At 39.9% G+C, this 18,368-nt stretch overlaps 1 protein-coding gene across 1 annotated transcript in view; it reads left to right on the forward strand.

Annotated features, from left to right (window-relative positions):
• The window catches only part of cp (ceruloplasmin), an 18,945-nt gene continuing 577 nt past the window's right edge, over positions 1-18,368 (forward strand). The window contains exons 1-19 of the mRNA XM_073861756.1: positions 1-173; positions 2,793-3,037; positions 3,612-3,824; positions 5,165-5,336; positions 8,304-8,560; positions 9,315-9,480; positions 9,572-9,711; positions 11,105-11,245; positions 11,329-11,373; positions 11,485-11,699; positions 11,842-11,992; positions 12,079-12,291; positions 13,225-13,432; positions 13,860-13,999; positions 14,086-14,214; positions 14,455-14,561; positions 17,409-17,628; positions 17,959-18,098; positions 18,185-18,347. Of these exons, the coding sequence (XP_073717857.1) occupies positions 16-173; positions 2,793-3,037; positions 3,612-3,824; positions 5,165-5,336; positions 8,304-8,560; positions 9,315-9,480; positions 9,572-9,711; positions 11,105-11,245; positions 11,329-11,373; positions 11,485-11,699; positions 11,842-11,992; positions 12,079-12,291; positions 13,225-13,432; positions 13,860-13,999; positions 14,086-14,214; positions 14,455-14,561; positions 17,409-17,628; positions 17,959-18,098; positions 18,185-18,347 (3,223 nt within the window). The 5' untranslated portion in view covers positions 1-15. The remainder of the gene's footprint in view (positions 174-2,792; positions 3,038-3,611; positions 3,825-5,164; positions 5,337-8,303; positions 8,561-9,314; positions 9,481-9,571; positions 9,712-11,104; positions 11,246-11,328; positions 11,374-11,484; positions 11,700-11,841; positions 11,993-12,078; positions 12,292-13,224; positions 13,433-13,859; positions 14,000-14,085; positions 14,215-14,454; positions 14,562-17,408; positions 17,629-17,958; positions 18,099-18,184; positions 18,348-18,368) is intronic.

Below are 18,368 nucleotides of genomic sequence, written 5' to 3' on the forward strand. Positions count from 1 at the left end.
TGATTTTGATCCGCAATGAAGCGTCTGCAGTTGAATCTGTTGGTGGTTTTGTGTTCTGCTGGTATTGTGTCATGTATCACCAGAGAATATTACTTTGCCATTAAGGAAATTCAGTGGGATTATGCACCGACTGGTAAAAATGTCATTCAGAACAAAACCATCAAAGAAGATGAGTGAGTACAAATACTTTTGCGTAAAATATATACACATGACATATGTAAAATTGTAGTTTACAACAGAATAATCATTGTAATATGAAATGCAATTAAATTTTAAAACTGTAATATTATATGTATCATTTGTTAAAGGGACACTCCACTTTTTTTTTTTTTTTGAAAATATGCTCATTTTCCAGCTCCCCTAGAGTTAAACATTTGATTCTTACCATTTTGGATTCCATTCAGCTGATCTCCGGGTCTGGCGCTAGCACTTTTAGCATAGCTTAGCATAATCCATTGAATCTGATTAGACCATTAGCATCGCGCTAAAAAATAACCAAAGAGTTTCAATATTTTTCCTATTTAAAACTTGACTCTTCTGTAATTACATCGTGTACTAAGACCGACAGAAAATTAAAAGTTGCGATTTTCTGGCATAATAATCAAGGACTTTGCCGATGTAACCTGGCTGCACAGGCGTAGTGATATTACGCACTGTCCACAAATAGTCATTAAAAGTAACAAAGAAAATATCTGCCTAGAAAATCGCAGCTTTTAATTTTCCGTCGGTCTTAGTACACGATGTAACTACAGAAGTGTCACATTTGAAATAGGAAAAATAATTTGGTTATTTTTTAGCGTGATGCTAATGGTCTAATCAGATTCAATTGATTGTGCTAAGCTATGCTAAAAGTGCTAGCACCAGAGCCAGAGATCGGCTGAATGGATTTCAAAACAGTAAGAATCAAATGTTTAACTCTAGGGGAGCTGGAAAATGAGCATATTTTCAAAAAAAGTGGAATGTCCCTTTAATGGTATTTGTTATATTAAGCATCACGTTAACTATTGTTTATACACACTAAAGCAGAGGTCTTCGACCCTGCTCCCGGTGAGCCACTGTCCTGCAAAGTCCATCCCTGATTAAACACACCTGAACAAACAAATCGAGGTCTTCAGGATCAATTACACGCAGGTGTGTCGGTGCAGGGTTGAAACTAAACTTTACAGGGCAGTGGGTCCAAAGAGGCAGAGTTGAAGCTCCAGCGTTGGGTCAAACAAGGACAAACTCAGCGGTTAGGTTAAAATAACCCAGATAATGTTTATAATTGACCCAAAAATGGGTTAAACAACCCAGCATAGGTTAAATTAAAACCCAACAGGTTGGGTTTGCACCTTTTAAACCCAATCGTCACAAGTTCGTCACAACATGTATGTAGCCCGTCATGTGTGTGGTTCGTAATTTCAAAATATGTGTTCGGTGCGTCGAGTGAACCTATGTGCATCACTTGTCTTGTCAAAATAAGTGCCTGCTGCAGACGCGTCTAAAGGGTTTATGATAAAAGAGATACTCGCATAATCTCATGCATAATCAGAGTTTACTGTTAAGGGAGTGTCTTGCGTGTATTTTGTGAACGTGAGCGTCTCTTTTATCGTAAACGGTTTTGACGTGTGTGCAGCAGGCACTAATTTTGACAAAACACGTGATGCACATTGTTCACATGACGCAACAAACACATATTTTGAAAACACGAGCAACACACATGACACTCTGAACACATATTTTGAATTTGCGCCTCTTGGAAGAGAAGTCACGAGCTGCCCCTGTGCAGTACCTTTTCAAAAAGCACACATTTGTACCTAAAGTGTGCTTATAAGTACCTTAAAGGTACATATTGGGACTATTTTTAGGGGAACAATCCCAGTGACAGCTTTTGACATTACTACAGGGTATAGGTAGTACCAAATCTCAAAATATCAACGCTATGTCAAGAGAATTCATACATATTTTACAAATTGGCTAATTCATATTAATTCATATGACCACATTTGTAAGTTTTTGTATGATTTTCCTTGACCCCTGTGACGTTGGGGTTGGGTTTTTTTTAATGAGAATTATACGTTTTTGCACGATTAAAGGAATAGTCTACTCATTTTCAATATTAAACTATGTTATTACCTTAACTAAGAATTGTTGATACATCCCTCTGTCATCTGTGTGCGTGCACGAAGGCGCTGAAGCGCCTTGCGACAGTTCGATAGCATTTAGCTTAGCCCCATTTATTCAATGGTATCAAACAGAGATAAAGTTAGAAGTGACCAAACACATCAACGTTTTTCCTATTTAAGACGAATAGTTATACGAGCAAGTTTGGTGGTACAAAATAAAACGTAGCGCTTATCTAAGCGGATTTAAAAGAGGAACTATATTTTATGGCGTAATAGCACTTATTGGAGTACTTCGACTCGGCGCAGTAACACCCTCCCTCTCCCATTATGAGAGTGAGAAGGGGAGCGGACTTTTCAGGCGAGTCGAAGTACTCCCAAAAGTGCTATTACGCCATACAATATAGTTCCTCTTTTAAATCCGCTTAGTAAAACGCTACGTTTTATTTTGTACCACCAAACTTGCTTGTATAACTACTCGTATATTGAAAATGAGTAGACTATTCCTTTAACTTCAGATGAATTCATACGAATTAGCCAACTCAAATATGTACGAATTCTTGTGAGATCATGCTGAAAATATGTCTTGTTCAAATGGTGAGCTTCTATATAGTTATAGCTGTGAAGACAGGACACACATCAAGTGGAAGAAATCTGTGAATTGATCAATATCTTTACATGTTTTAACAGACATGCACGAGTGTTTCTGGAGAAAGGAGAACAGCGAATTGGTCGGGTCTATAAGAAGGCTGTGTATCTGCAATATACTGATGCCACCTACAGACAGGAGATAGAAAAACCCAAATGGTTGGGCTACTTAGGTCCTCTTATCAGTGCTGAGGAAGATGATACTGTTATTGTGCACTTGAAGAACATGGCCACACGGGCATACTCCCTCCACGCTCATGGACTCAGTTACAACAAGACCAATGAAGGTTTGTGCTGCAATGAAACTTTAAATGGGTCGTTTGTGAATTTCCTATCTATCCGTATGTTTTATTGTGCTCCTGCTCATTAACTCTTTCGCCGCCAGCCAGCGCTAGCATTTTTCATGATTTTCACAAAAATGTAATGCCTACCAGAAAATGTTCTTCTTTAAATACTGTATATAAACATACAATATATCAAATGAAAGAAAAGACCTTTTGCTTTCAAACAAAAAACTTTCATCCTACCTTCATTAGTTCTCGTTTTATCGCCTCTCAAATATGGGTAGGTTTCTTCAAAAACACCACATTTTGAGCAAAAAGTTTAGATAATTCCATTTTTGTAAAGGACTTTTGATAAAGATCAGATTCGAGAACCTCAAAACATACACAAACATCCAGCTGCTTGCCCTAGGCGATACTTCCAGATTTTATAAATTGCGGAAATCCACCTGGTGGATAACGGCTGTATTGCGGAAAGCCAGAAATACTCATCACTGGCAGGGAAGCGTTTTCTCTTAATTGATGAGATAACTTGTCGATGGCGGTGAAAGAGTTAAAACACTGTGTACTGTTTCTTCAGGGGCACTTTATCCTGATTCATCAGAAAAGGCCGAAAAAGCAGATGATGCTGTGGGTCCTGGGAAATCCTTCACCTATATTTGGACTCTGCCTGCTTCCCACACCCCTGGAAAAGATGACACGAACTGTCTGACAAGAATTTATCATTCACATGTTAATGCGCCTAAAGATATCGCGTCTGGTCTGATTGGACCTCTCATCATATGTAAAAAAGGTACAAAATTCACTTAGCTGTGTAGCCAGAAGTCTATATATTTTTTTATTGTCCCAGAAGAAGCAAACATCCCAACAACAGATTACTTGAGTGATTGTTGTTGATATTATTAAGCATTAAATTAATCTTGAACAATCTGTCCTTTTTATGTGGTTTTAAGGTCACTAACATTCAGCACTGACTCCATTTTGAGATGTATTGCTTATATTTTGTCTACAGTAGTCAGTTCCCTAAACTGAACCCAGATAGCAATAGATAGAGGTACAGCGATGCTGCTGACTTTGGAGTGGGTCCACCCTCGGAATCTGGAATTGAATCTATCTGGGAATTAACCTCTTTGACAATTCACAAATTGACATTCAAATCATGACAACATTTTCATGTACATTTTAGCAGCATCTAGTGATGAGGTTGCGAATTGCAACCAACAGCTCACCCCTCAATTTCAAAACGCATATGGTAGCCGTCACAGGACAAACACGTCATCGTCTAAGACAAATTAGGTCCTGTCCCAAATGGCACACTCCGGACTTGTGGTCCTCCTCAGAGTCCACACTTTGATGACATCACGTAGTCCAGACTTTAGGGACCCTTAATGCGAGTCCATGTGGGTGCAACGGAGTCGTATTTTGGGACAGACTCAAGCGTCACACCAAAAATAGGTAGAGAAGTTGCCCGTCAGTGTGAGCTCCTCCCTTCCGTCGTCTGATTGGTCTGATTGCTCTTTCGCAAGGACTTCTGGGTTGGTAAAGTGCACGAAGCCTGCTGCAGTGCGGGCTTCGCTGAAGACCGCATCAAGGGGGCAAAGGAGGCGCTGATGAGCACACTTCAAAGCGTAAAAATGACAGATGGGACACCCTACGGACTCGTGGACTAAGCGAGCACGCGCAATTTAAGTCCACAAGACCGAAAGTCCACATGAAGTGCGCCATTTGGGACAGGGCCTTAGTGACAAAACACAGTTTGTAGAACAGTTTGTCCTTTTAGGGCTACTGTAGAAACATGACCGCGACTTCCATGTAAGGCAGGGGTGGGCATTCCTGGTCCTGAGGGGCCACTGTCCTGCAAAGTTTAGCTCCAAACATACCTGAATTCAATGCCATTTCCTAGTCGCAGCCTTTGCTTCGATTTTCAGGTGTGTTTGATTAGGGTTGGAGCTTTGCAGGACAGTGACCCTCCCCAGGAATGCCCACCCCGATGTAAGGGGACCCGATAAAAAACATTTATTATGTGAGATACGCTACAGATAGAACAGATCCTCTAAAAGTTACACAATGTACCTTTAACAGAAGTTGTGATATAGTATCTGGATAATTCTTATTCGTTTGTGTAATTCTCAGTCAGTTTGGATGTTCATGGTGATAAGTCAAGTGACTATCTTTACACCCTCATGTTTACCGTGTCTGATGAGAACCTCAGCTGGTATCTGGATGAAAACATTAAGACGCACTGCTCAGCAGCCACCAAAATCAGCAAAGATGATGAGGGCTTTCAGGAAAGCAATAAAATGCACTGTGAGTACATAAAAAAGTCAATAATGTTTTGTTATAACTATGAACAATCTAGGCTACTGTAGGTTGTCCGCTAATATGGAACAATATCCAGTAAACAACAGTTTCCAACATGATCTCACTGCATGTAAAGTAAGACAAAGAGGTCAGGTGATGAAACGTTATGTCATCAAGACAAAGGAAGCATCAGTCATCCTCAGATCTTTGTCTTCAGGAAGACATATGTTTATTTGTGCATGTGTGTTAAAAAAACTTGTTTGGCTCTCTTTTTAAGTAAAGTGAGCCAGGTGTCATTTTACTGACATGGGTTTGCCAAGGCAGTGCATCAGATGCAATTATGAGGTTTGCTGGTTGATGGGTAACCGATTTTCTCTCTCTATCACATGACTCTGATGTTCCCATGTCAGATCAGCAGACTCACTCTGTAATGTCTTTTGATCTACATTTGGATATTTTGCTGGCCTGCATCCAGTTTTGAGGAGCTGGATGTAGAATATTTAGATTCAACCTTAAGGCTATGGAGAGAATACAGACTTTCTTTGTTGCTGGAGCATAGCATATCGCAGTGGCCCCAATGTGAGCATCTGCCTCAACACATCACTGTGTCTCCATTCTTCCTCAGTCCACTCAAGGGGCTGAAACCTGCATTTTAAGGAGCAGGATTGTCCAACAGGATTTCCACCCAGTCTCTGGTTAGCCCACCATCTTCTTGGAGGGTATTGGGACACAAGAGATTGTACTGAATAAGGCATTCATCTACTTTTAATCAGTACCAAGTTCAATATGTTCAATTGTTCCCTGCCAGTGAGCTGTTTCAGGGCAACCATCAGACCAGTTCCCAGAACTAAAGTCTTCCCTGACCTTCAGAGATTCTTGCTTTTCTATCCATTGGCTTCTAATTCTTCGTAGAGAAACAGAAGTTGTTTTCCTTGTTGAGAGCATCCTGAGCAGCTGCATCAGTGCCTGGTTTGGGACCTGCATCGCCTCGGACCTTCTTGACTTCTTCTTAACAATCTTGATTTATGTTATTTAAATGACACTCTAAGAACATACAGGTCCGAGATATAACATTTAATCATATTGTAGCTCATATCCAGTGAGGAGGTTGTTTGGTAGATTCTCATGTTTGTTTTCAGTCTGGCCTAGTCACCACAAAATTAGCAGGAAGTGACTCCCGGGCATCCCTGTACTGAATGACCTTGACACTGGCTCAGCTCAGTCTGAAGAGTTTTCAGTTTGACATTGGTTCATTATCATTGATTTATGTTGTTATTGTTGATTTAAGATGTATAGGTCTTTAACTGAAGCTCAAAAAGTAGTCCTTCTCTAAAACAGTGGTGAGCTTTTCTAGGTGTACTGTGAGAACTTTATCTCCTGCATGTGTTGAGTCGATTCTTGCTTGTGTTGGCAGCTTCAGGCTCAGCCAGAGTATGACAGTTTGTTCATTTTAAAGCCTGCTAGGTCTTATAGCAGCAGCAGACCTAGTCATCCCATTAGACCAGCTCCATATAAGGCCATTACAAGGACGGCTCAAATGTAAGAGCTCTGTTGGACTTGTGTAAGAGTTTTGTAACGGTTACGCACAAGTGTTCAAACCATTCTTCTGTGGAGATGACACCGGTCGACTACGAATCCAACAACTCTGCATGAGGGACACTTCTCATACAGGCTGGGGTGCGTTATCATATAGAAATTACCAAGGCGGTTTGCATTTGCATCCTTTGATCAGGTTGGTAAACCTGCTTTGATTCCAGGACAAACTGCTCTCACTGAGGCTCAGCAAGGCGGAAGTACAGGACTGTTTATCTTGGTCAAGTCCACTCACTTGTTTCTTTTCTTTAGGACTGGGCACGATAATACAGATGTGGCTGAGGTATCTGCATACATTTTCCCATATAGCGCCACTCCTGGGGGTTCTAGCAAGGGTACAGGAGAATGAAGTATGGTTTTTGCATATGGCCCAGTTTTGGCCTGCTTTAGTATGGTTCTCATAAATAGTATCTTTGCTGGGAAATTCTAAACCGGAGGGACCTTCTGTCTCATGTGTGGTGCACCGAGCAAGAACAATGTTTGCTATGTTTTGTTGGTCTGATTATTCGGACTTGTTGTTTCCGGCCGGTTTTGGCGCATGATATACGTCACGACCACACGTTAGCGATTGTCTATGGCAGATCCTGAGTGACTCTGGGCAGATCCAATAGTTTTAAACTTCAACAGAGGACCCTCCTTAACGGAAGTAATGCTTTGCAATGGAGCGTGGCCAGACTCTCTGTACAAATGAAATGAATGTACGCGAGTCTGGTTGGACCAGGCTACTACAAGGTACCTGTATGCACTCAAGTAATGACTCTTAAGAGCTACTGTTTCTTCAAGAGTGGTTTTCTGTAGGGTTGGCTCTTTAAAGATCTATGTGGCTGATTTTACTGTGGGGCAGGTGCCATTTGATGGTACTTGTGGAGGTTTTTTCTAGTATTTCACTCTTTACGTGGTGCCTGTCCAACAAGAGTTACTTTCTGAGGATTCTGTGCTTGTTTTTTGCTCCAGGACTGGTCAATTATTTCTTGCACCCTCAATAGAGGTGCTTCAAAAAAGCAACAGGGTTAGTTACGTTGGATCAAGGATGCAATCGCACTAGCATATGAGCACATGTGCACTGTTGACGTCACCTGTGACCCATTTTGCCAAAAGCAAGATGCTGGACGACAGGGTACCACAAGTGGTGCATGTCAAAGACACTTTGTCTGCACTGGATGATGCAAATGCCATTTTATGGTCATGGTTATATAACAAGCTACAACACCTAATCTCTTCTAGAAATGCAATACTAAAACAGGAAAATACCAAAAAAACTTTCAACAGTATTTAAGACAAGAAAAAAAAACGCAATGAATTCTAACTATGATATTATTCTGTGTTCTGTAGTTGCAAGGCTAAATCAGAAATCTCATCTTTCTCCTACAATATTACTCTCTATTAACGGTTATGTCTACGGTAATCTGCCGGATCTCAGTATGTGTATGGGCAACAAAATCCACTGGCACCTGTTTGGGATGGGAAATGAGGTGGACATCCACTCGGCATACTTTCATGGTCAGGTCTTGACAGACAAAACCCACCATGTTGACACGGTCAGTCTGTTTCCAGCCACATTTGTCAATGTAGAGATGGTTGCAGATAATCCTGGCCAGTGGCTTCTCAGCTGTCAAGTCAACGATCACCTGGAAGGTAAAGTAATATTTCTTACATTTCTTTATGTTGTCACCATAATGATCTTATTTCGCTTGGTTTCCAGTTTACATAAATATATCAATCATTAAAAAATTATTTACGCACTTTCGTGCCATCACTGACTTCATTTATTCGGCTAAGCCCTAACAACCCTACTGAAAAATCCAGCTAAGACCAGCATAAGCTGGTGAGCTGGTTTTAGCTGGTCTCCAGCTTGGTTTTACCTGGTTTTGTTGGTGTAGGAAGCTGGTTTTGCTGGTGTAGCAAGCTGGTCTAGCTGTGTTTTGGTCACATTTTAAGCTGGTTACGCTGGACTTAGCTGGTCAGGCTGGAATACCAGCTGGCCCACCAGCATGAACAGCATTGCCAGGCAGGGAGGACCAGCGTAAATAACCTTAAACCAGCTAAAACCAGCTACCAGCTTATGCTGGTTTTAGCTGGATTTTTCAGTAGGGAAAAACTTAAATTACGCTGATATAATAGGAGTAAATGGTAGCCAACATGTTTGCCAACATTGTCAAACCATTTACTCCTGTTATATGACATGAGGGTGAATAAATAAAGAGAAGTGAGTTGTACTTGGAAAGCTGAATGCTGAGTAACTACACATAAACCAGCTTGAGCTCGATTAAACTTGTAAACATAGCTACGAAAAATTAAAACAGTTCAGGGAGCAAGACAGCAAAATTGCTATAAGTCTTCTCTACAGATTGAAATGTGTTGCATTAATGGCATTTCTCCCCATTTTCAGCTGGCATGCAGGCCATTTTTGAGATAAAGAAGTGTTTTCCAAATGTACATAAACCCAGACCATTTGGAGAAGTACGACAGTATTACATTGCAGCTGAAGAAATCATCTGGGATTATGGGCCCACAGCGATAAACCAGTATACAGGAAAAAAACTTACAGAAGACAGGTATAAATATTTTCCTAATCTCTCAGTTGAATGGTGTTAAAGAAGACAATCATTGATCATAGATGTTTTTTTGTCTCTAAATACTCTACAGTGTGTCCGATACTTTCTTTGACAACCGTAATGATCGCATTGGTGGCAAATACAAGAAGGTCCAATATATTGAGTATACAGATGACACATTCAGCAAACGTAAAGAGAGAACAACTGAGGAGCAACATCTGGGCATTCTGGGTAATATGTTTTTTTTTTTTTAATTACAATTATCATCTGGACCATGCTATAGACAACAGTGACAAAGAGATGATGATATTATGCAATGATATTACGCAGTGCCTGAAAATAGTCCCCTGCTATTGAAAGTAACCAAGGGGACTACTTTCAGGCACTGCGTAATATCATTGCACCTCCTGCAGACATGGTACGACCGCAAAGTCCTTGATTATTACGCCAGAATAAGAGTATAGTTCCTAGTCATATTGGCCTAGAAAATCGCAACTTTTAATTGAACGTCTGTCTTAGTACACGATGTAACTACAGAAGAGTTAAATTTTAAAAAACTCTTTGGTTATTTTTTTAGCGTGATTAGTGGATTATGCTAAGCTATGCTAAAAGTGGTATCACCAGACCCGGAGGTCGGCTGAATAAATTCCAAAACTGTAAAAATCAAATGTTTAACTCTAGGAGAGCTGGAAATCAGCATTTTTTTTTAAAGTGGAGTGTCCCTTTAAAGGATTAGTCAATTTTCGTAAAAAAAATCCAGATGATTTGCTCGCCAGCATGTCATCCAAACTGTTGATGTCTTTCTTTGTTCAGTTGAGAAGAAATTGTGTTTTTGAGGAAAACATTCCAGGATTTTTCTCATTTTGATGGACTTTAATGGACACCAACGCATAACAGTTTTAATGCAGTTTCAAAGGACTCTAAACGATCCCAAACGAGGCATAAGGGTCTTAACTAGCGAAACGATTGTAATTTTTGACAAGAAAAATAAAAAATGTGCACTTTTGGACCGCAGCTTCTCGTCTGTCTCGGGTCCTGTGGCGCGCCGGCGCGACCTCACGTGATGCGTCATCACGTCAAGAGGTCACGGATGACGTATCGAAACTACGCCCCAGTGTTTACAAGTGTTGAGAAAGAGGACCGTTCCGACGTTGTTGTATGTGGAATGATACTAATGAATGTCTTTGTGTCAGTTTATTGTTTACAATGGTCCGCAAATGTGCGTTTCGTATATGTAACACGTGACCTTTCCACGGCATTACGCAATTACGCGAGGTCGCGCTGCCGTGTCACAGGACCGGAGATAGACGAGAAGTTGTGGTTTAAAAGTGCTTTTTTTATTTTTCTTGCCAAAAATTACAATCGTTTCGCTAGATAAGACCCTTATGCCTCGTTTGGGATCGTTTAGAGTCCTTTGAAGCTGCAATTTTAAACTGCATTAAAACTGTTAAGTGTTGGTGTCCATTAAAGTCCATTAAAATGAGAAAAATATTGGAAGGTTTTCCTCAAACAACACAAAGAAAGACATCAACATTTTGAATGACATGATGGTGAGTAAATTATCAGGATTTTTTTAAGAAAATAGACTAATCGTTTAACACCAGAATGATGGTTTGTTATTCAGGTCCAGTCATCAGAGCAGAGGAAGAGGACACAATAAAAGTAACATTCAGAAATAAAGCTAACAGACCCTTCAGTATTCAACCTCATGGAGTGCAATACAGCATTGAGATGGATGGCACTCTTTATCACAATGTCCTTGAAGGTAAAGAATCAATTTCTTCCTCTGTAAAAAAAAAATTATATGTAAAAATATAAAAGATATAATATATTAATGTCTTCATACAGAGTCATACACTGAGAAAAAGCTTCGGGAACTCAAGAAAGAAGCAAGTAAGACCAAAAACTACTGATGCTCCTGACAAAATGGCAAAGTATGCTATTATTGAATGCAAAAAAGTGTAATGTACTTTACTGAAGTTAGCTTGTATTGACTTCATTCAGGAGTAATTAAGCCACTGCCTGCAGCGAAGGTCCTTCCTGACACCACCTATCAGTATGAATGGGTGGTGCCTAAGGGTGGAGGACCAACCCAAAATGACCCAGATTGCATCACATATCTGTACTACTCCGCTGTCGATCCCATCCGAGACACAAACTCTGGACTGATTGGACCGCTTCTTATATGCAAGCCAAAATCCTTAAAATCTGGGAAGCAGGTGAGAGAAATCAATGCTGAGGTCCAGACAGGACATGATGACAATAAATGATATGTGATAACGTTTTGTGGGGTTCTGGCTGTTTCAGATAATGTGATATAATAATACTTGCAGTACTAGCAGCCAATATTTCTCATTACAGAAGAACGTAAAAAAAGAGTTTCACCTTCTTGCCACTGTTTTTGATGAGAACTTGAGTTGGTATTTAGATGACAACATCAACAGATACACGAAACAGCCCAAAACTGTTGATAAAGAGAATGAAGATTTTCAGGAGTCCAATAAAATGCACTGTAAGCATCGGTCCTCAATAAAGCATACATTTATATGTCTCTTGTTTAGTATTTTACTTAAACAAATCTGAACGGTTTATTCACAGCACTCAATGGATACATGTATGGAAATCTGAAAGGCTTGAATATGTGTAAAGGTGATAAAGTGTCTTGGCATCTGTCTGGTCTGGGATCAGAGGTAGACATCCATGGACTTTACTTTGCGGGCAACAGATTCCTCTACAAAGAAACCAGAAGAGACACCATCAGTGTGTTTCCTCATATTTCTCACACTGTTATTATGGAGCCTGACAGCATGGGTAAACATACAGTATATACAGTACATTCATTAAGCAGACACCTTTATATGGAGCCCCGGAGGGGACATGGAGCACAAATTAAATAAAGTTTAGTTTCACGTGCGCACCCAAAACTAAACGCGATAGTTTCACGTGCGGACGCGATAGTTTCACGTGCGCACGTGCGATACGTGAAACTATTGCGTCCGCACATGAAACTATAACGCACATGTGACAGTTCAACGTGCGCACGCAAAACTAAACTTAAAAAAATTCTGCACATGAAGGTTTCACGTGAGCACGCGAAAGCTTCACGTGAGCACGCGAAAGTTTCACGTGAGCACGCGAAAGTTTCACGTGAGCACGCGAAAGTTTCACGTGAGCACGCGAAAGTTTCACGTGAGCACGCGAAAGTTTCACGTGAACACGCGAAAGTTTCACGTGAGCACGCGAAGGTTTCGCGTGGGCACGCGAAAGTTTCACGTGGGCACGCGCAAGTTTCACGTGAGCACGCGAAAGTTTCACGTGAGCACGCGAAAGTTTCTCGTGAGCACGCGAAAGTTTCTCGTGAGCACGCGAAAGTTTCTCGTGAGCACGCGAAAGTTTCTCGTGAGCACGCGGGGGTTTCGCGTGAGCACGCGAAAGTTTCACGTGAGCACGCGAAAGTTTCACGTGAGCTCCGATGTCACCTTAGGGGCTCGGAAGTACGATAGTTTCACATGCATGCGCGCAAAAGTTTCACCTGCGCGCGCAAAAGTTTCTTGTGCGCACGCGATAGTTTCACGTGCGGACATGAAACTACAATTTTTGCTCCATGTCCCCTTAGGGCTTCCGTAGTATTCTACTTTACATTGTGCATAGTTATCAATAATTGTATGATTCTGTATCTTTATGTAACCTCATGATGTTATTGTGAAGTCAATAAATGTGCTATTCTGATGATGTCTACTACAGGTCAGTTTGAGGTGGCGTGTAAAACTACAGATCATTATCACGGAGGAATGAGAGCTAACTATACAGTAGAGAAGTGTCACTTCTGGAACCGTCAGTCTGAGGTGATGTTACATCAGAGTAAATATTACATAGCTGCCGTCGAGATGGAGTGGGATTATTCACCCAGCCGTGTCTGGGAAGAAAACATGCATCATAATCTGAAGGACAGGTAAACAGTTAATGTGAAGAAATAATAACATCAGGTCAGCATTTACTGACACACTCATATGACAACAGGATATTTTGTGATCTTATTAATACACAACATAAACTGACTAAAGGCTGTGAAATCCATTCAGTTCATCTCTGAGTCTGGCGGTACCACTTTTAGCATAGCTTAGCATAATCCATTGAATCTGATTAGACCATTAGCATCGCGCTAAAAAATAACCATATTTCCTATATTAAACTTGACTCTGTATAATAATGTATAGTGTATAATTCTTTATTCATGAGATCCACATCACTCATGGGTGGAGTTACAGTAGTGTCAGCATCTTTTTCCCTTCTTTCAAAGAACCAACGATGTATGCATTCATTAAATTGCAACATCTTTTATAAATAATATATACAGTATTTATTTATAATTGTTTCAGTCCAGGCAATGAGTTCCTGAAAAAAGAGGGGAAATTGATTGGTTCAAAATACAAGAAGGTTCTTTACAGAGAGTACACTGATGACAGCTTTACAAAACCCAAAGAAAGGACCGCTGATATGGAACACCTGGGAATTATGGGTAAATATTTACACAACAATGTTAAATTCATTGATAATATTTGTAAAATTTTAGGATATAATGCATTGTAATGTTGCTCACCTCAGGACCCATGATCCACGGTAATGTGGGGGAGAAAGTAAAGGTGGTGTTTAAAAACATGGCAAAGAGACCATACTCCATACACGCTCATGGAGTTAAAACTGACAGTCCTGAGGTCGCTCCTACCCTTCCAGGTATGTGAGGATATACAGTACAATATAAATCTCTCATAACAGACCAACACTGTTAACTGATGACTGATGCTTAATTTCAGTTTAGTTCAATGTCATAAAACGTAATGTTAGAAAATTATACGAACTAAAGAAACTATCCAGACACTGTTATAAGACTCATTATACAGCATGTCCCAAAACATAAATATTTTCTAGTCATTTACTTCATTATACATTTCTCAAATGTGTTGTTCTCCCAAGGTGAAACTAAGTCATATACCTGGTATATCCCAAAAAGTGCTGGACCGACAGAAGAACAGGAGGAGTGCAGTGTTGGAGCGTATTACTCCACTGTAGATGTTACTAAGGTAACTTTCATGTTTTTCATCAGCTAAACTATTTGAGGAAAATCCTTCTTGAGCTGCTAGCTGACATGAAACCTCACAGATTGGCTTCACATCTTTCTATTGTGAAGAACATAAGACATCATTTAATTTCAATTCATACCGTAGTATACCATGTTAATGGAATAGTCTACTCATTTTCAATATTAAAATATGTTATTACCTTAACTAAGAACTGTTGATACATCCCTCTATCATCTGTGTGCGTGCACGTAAGCGCTGGAGCGCGCTGCGACGCTTCGATAGCATTTAGCTTAGCCCCATTCAGTTAGTTATACGAGCAAGTTTGGTGGTACAAAATAAAACGTAGCGCTTTTCTAAGCGGATTTAAAAGAGGAACTATATTTTATGGCGTAATAGCACTTTTGGGAGTACTTCGACTCGGCGCAGTAACACCCTCCCTCTCCCATTATGAGAGTGAGAAGGGGAGCGGACTTTTCAGCCGAGTCGAAGTACTCCCAAAAGTGCTATTACGCCATAAAATATAGTTCTTCTTTTAAATCCGCTTAGAAAACCGCTACGTTTTATTTTGTACCACCAAACTTGCTCGTATAACTACTCGTCTTAAATAGGAAAAACGTTGATGTGTTTGGTCACTTCTAACTTTATCTCTAAATGGTACCATTGAATGAATGGGGCTAAGCTAAATGCTATCGAAGCGTCGCAGCGCGCTCCAGCGCTTACGTGCACGCACACAGATGATAGAGGGATGTATCAACAATTCTTAGTTAAGGTAATAACATATTTTAATATTGAAAATGAGTAGAGTATTCCTTTAAAGGGACACTCCACTTTTTTGGAAAATATTTTCCAGCTCTCCTAGAGTTAAACATTTGATTTTTACCGTTTTGGAATCCAGTCAGCTGATCTCCGGGTGTGGCAGTACCACTTTTAGCATAGCTTAGCACAATCCATTGAATCTGATCTTGCAGAAAAATAAAGGACTTTGCTGGTGGTACATGGCGCAATGATATTACGCAGAAGCCGAAAATAGTCCCCTTAGTAACTTTCAATAGCAGGGGACTATTTTCGGGGACTATCACTATGCCTGCTGCAGCCATGTTACAGCAACAAAGTCCTTGATTATTACGCCACTTTGAGAGTATAGTTCCTAACCATATCGCCAAGAAAATCACAACTTTTAATTTTTCGTCGTTCTTAGTGCACGATGTAACTACAGAAGAGTCAAGTTTTAAATAGAAAAAATATCGAAACTCTTTGGTCATTTTTGAGCGTGATGCTAATGGTCTAATCAGATTCAATGGATTATGCTAAGCTATGCTAAAAATGGTACCGCCAGACCCTGGAGATCAGCTGAATGGATTCCAAAACAATAAAAATCTAATATTTAACTCTAGGGGAGCTGGAAAATGAGCCTATTTAAAAAAAAAAGTGGAGTGTCCCATTAGCTTACTTTGAACAAACTGTTGCCGGTAAATAACATACATTTAAATCTACAGTAAGTAAACTGCTGCATAACTACAGCAAAAAATGTTAGAGCTCTATCTTACACCCGGCGCAATGCAGCGCAATGCGCGACGCAAGTGTCATTTGCTATTTTCCTCCCTGCGCAATTATAATTTTCACGTTTAGCGCCACGTTGTTTAAATAGCAAATGCATTTGCGCCCCCTTTTGCGCCCATGGGCGTTCTGGTCTGAAAAGGAGGTGTGTTCAGGCGCATTGTTGGCGCGTTGCTATTTTGAGGCAACTAAAATAGACTACGCCATTGACCAACAAAAACCTGCTCTAAAGTCTAAAGTCAATGGCGCAATATATTTTTTTATTTAAATTAGTCAATTAGTAATATGCGCCTAAACGGGATGACGACGCGGGTTTGCTTAACACATACATGAATGCGCAGCAGCACAAAAACGCTTTTAAATATGAAAGATTAAAGGATTGAATGTAAAAGATTATTATTGAGTCTCTTGGACATAAATGAGGACTAATTATGAGACGTTAGAAGGCACAAAGAGCTGCTTCACCTGCAGCCTGGTAAGTAAATAAATGCTTTGCTTTAAACAAATGCATCTGTTTTAAATGGTTTTTTTAATGCTACCTCACAGATTTGTTGTAATGATGACTCTTTGCCTGTGGATATGGTGAGATGAGAAACATTTTTAAGTAATGCTTAAAAAAACTGACGCTGTCCAAGTGCTGAAACATGCGGAGAGCTGTTTGTAAATTCTTTATCTCCTATTTGTTACAAATAAAGTATTTTTACAGTACAAACCTTTTCTTACATACTTGTAAATTATTTTTTGATGATATTATTGGATAGCCATATATTTAAAGCAATTAAAAGCCTGCTTTTTTACTTCCATGACTAAAAGAAAACGAGTTTTAAAGGTTTTAATGAAAAAATAACAATTTCAATACAAGTGAAAAACAAATTTTTTAACATTAATCTTAAACTGGGGATCTTCTTCCTCCGCTTAGATTTTCAGTTTACAAAGTCCGTCACCTAAATAGGGATTAGACATAGCGCCAGCGCAACTGGCTTTTAAAGGGAATGAGAGCTAAAACTCTCATTGGTTTATTGCACGTTACGCCCAAAATACTCCCATTAATCATTAAAAAAAAGGACCAACCCTTTTCGACCATGCGCTCGGCGCACAAACCATTTTTCCCGTCATTAAATTAGCAAGTGCATTTGGACACGCCCATTTAGACGTTGCGCTGTGCGCTTTAGACAATGCGCTCAGATCGTTAAAATAGGGCCCTAAGTGTGTATATTAGAAAAGATTTATGAAGATTATTTTCGGATGTTTATACATTTTTAAAACAGAAGATATATTGTCACTTTGTAGGACATGTACACCGGTTTGATCGGGCCGCTGGTCATCTGCAAGAAAAGCCTAGCACGATCACTGGGACTAAAGAAAGAGATCGAAGAGTTTGCTTTACTCTTTATGGTTTTTGATGAAAATGAATCTTGGTTGCTGGACGACAACATCAAAGCTCACGTTAAAAGTCCTCCCAAAGACTTGAAAGAAGACAAGTTGTTCATTGAAAGCAACAAAATGCATGGTGAGTACAAAAGCATCAACGGCCAACTTATATATTAAAGGCACACTCCACTTTTTTTTAAAATATGCTCATTTTTCAGCTCCCCTAGAGTTAAACATTGATTTTTACCGTTTTGGAATCCATTCAGCTGATCTCCGGGTCTGGCGCTACCACTTTTAGCATAGCGAAGCATAATCCATTGAATCTGATTAGACCATTAGCATCTGCCATGAGGCTGTAGTAGCATGTTAATGATTGATAGTTTTAAAAATGATCAAAATTTACATTTGCATGCATACTTACAGACTAGAAGGCAAACAGTTAAGTAATGGTTATTTCCATCCATCACAGGTATTAATGGTTTAGTGTATGGTAATCTTAAAGGCCTGAATATGCGGGTAGGAGATAAAGTGTACTGGTATCTGATGGGAATGGGAAATGAAATAGACATACACACGGTTCACTACCATGGACACAGTTTTGACTATAAGGTAAAGGATCTTATTCATCATTCACCATATGAAAATCCATTCAATGTATTTAAAACATCATCATCTTGTGTCTGTTTTAATTGCAGATCGGTGGAACTCATCGAGCAGATGTCTATGATTTGTTTCCTGGGACATTTCAGACGGTCATCATGCGTCCACTGTATCCTGGCAAATGGTTACTGCACTGTCATGTGACCGATCACATTGATGCCGGAATGGAGACCACGTACACTGTGCTCGATAAAGAGGGTATGTTTGCTTTAAATTATA

This window comes from Misgurnus anguillicaudatus, chromosome 23 (assembly GCF_027580225.2).
Source record: "Misgurnus anguillicaudatus chromosome 23, ASM2758022v2, whole genome shotgun sequence".
Lineage (NCBI taxonomy): Eukaryota > Metazoa > Chordata > Actinopteri > Cypriniformes > Cobitidae > Misgurnus > Misgurnus anguillicaudatus.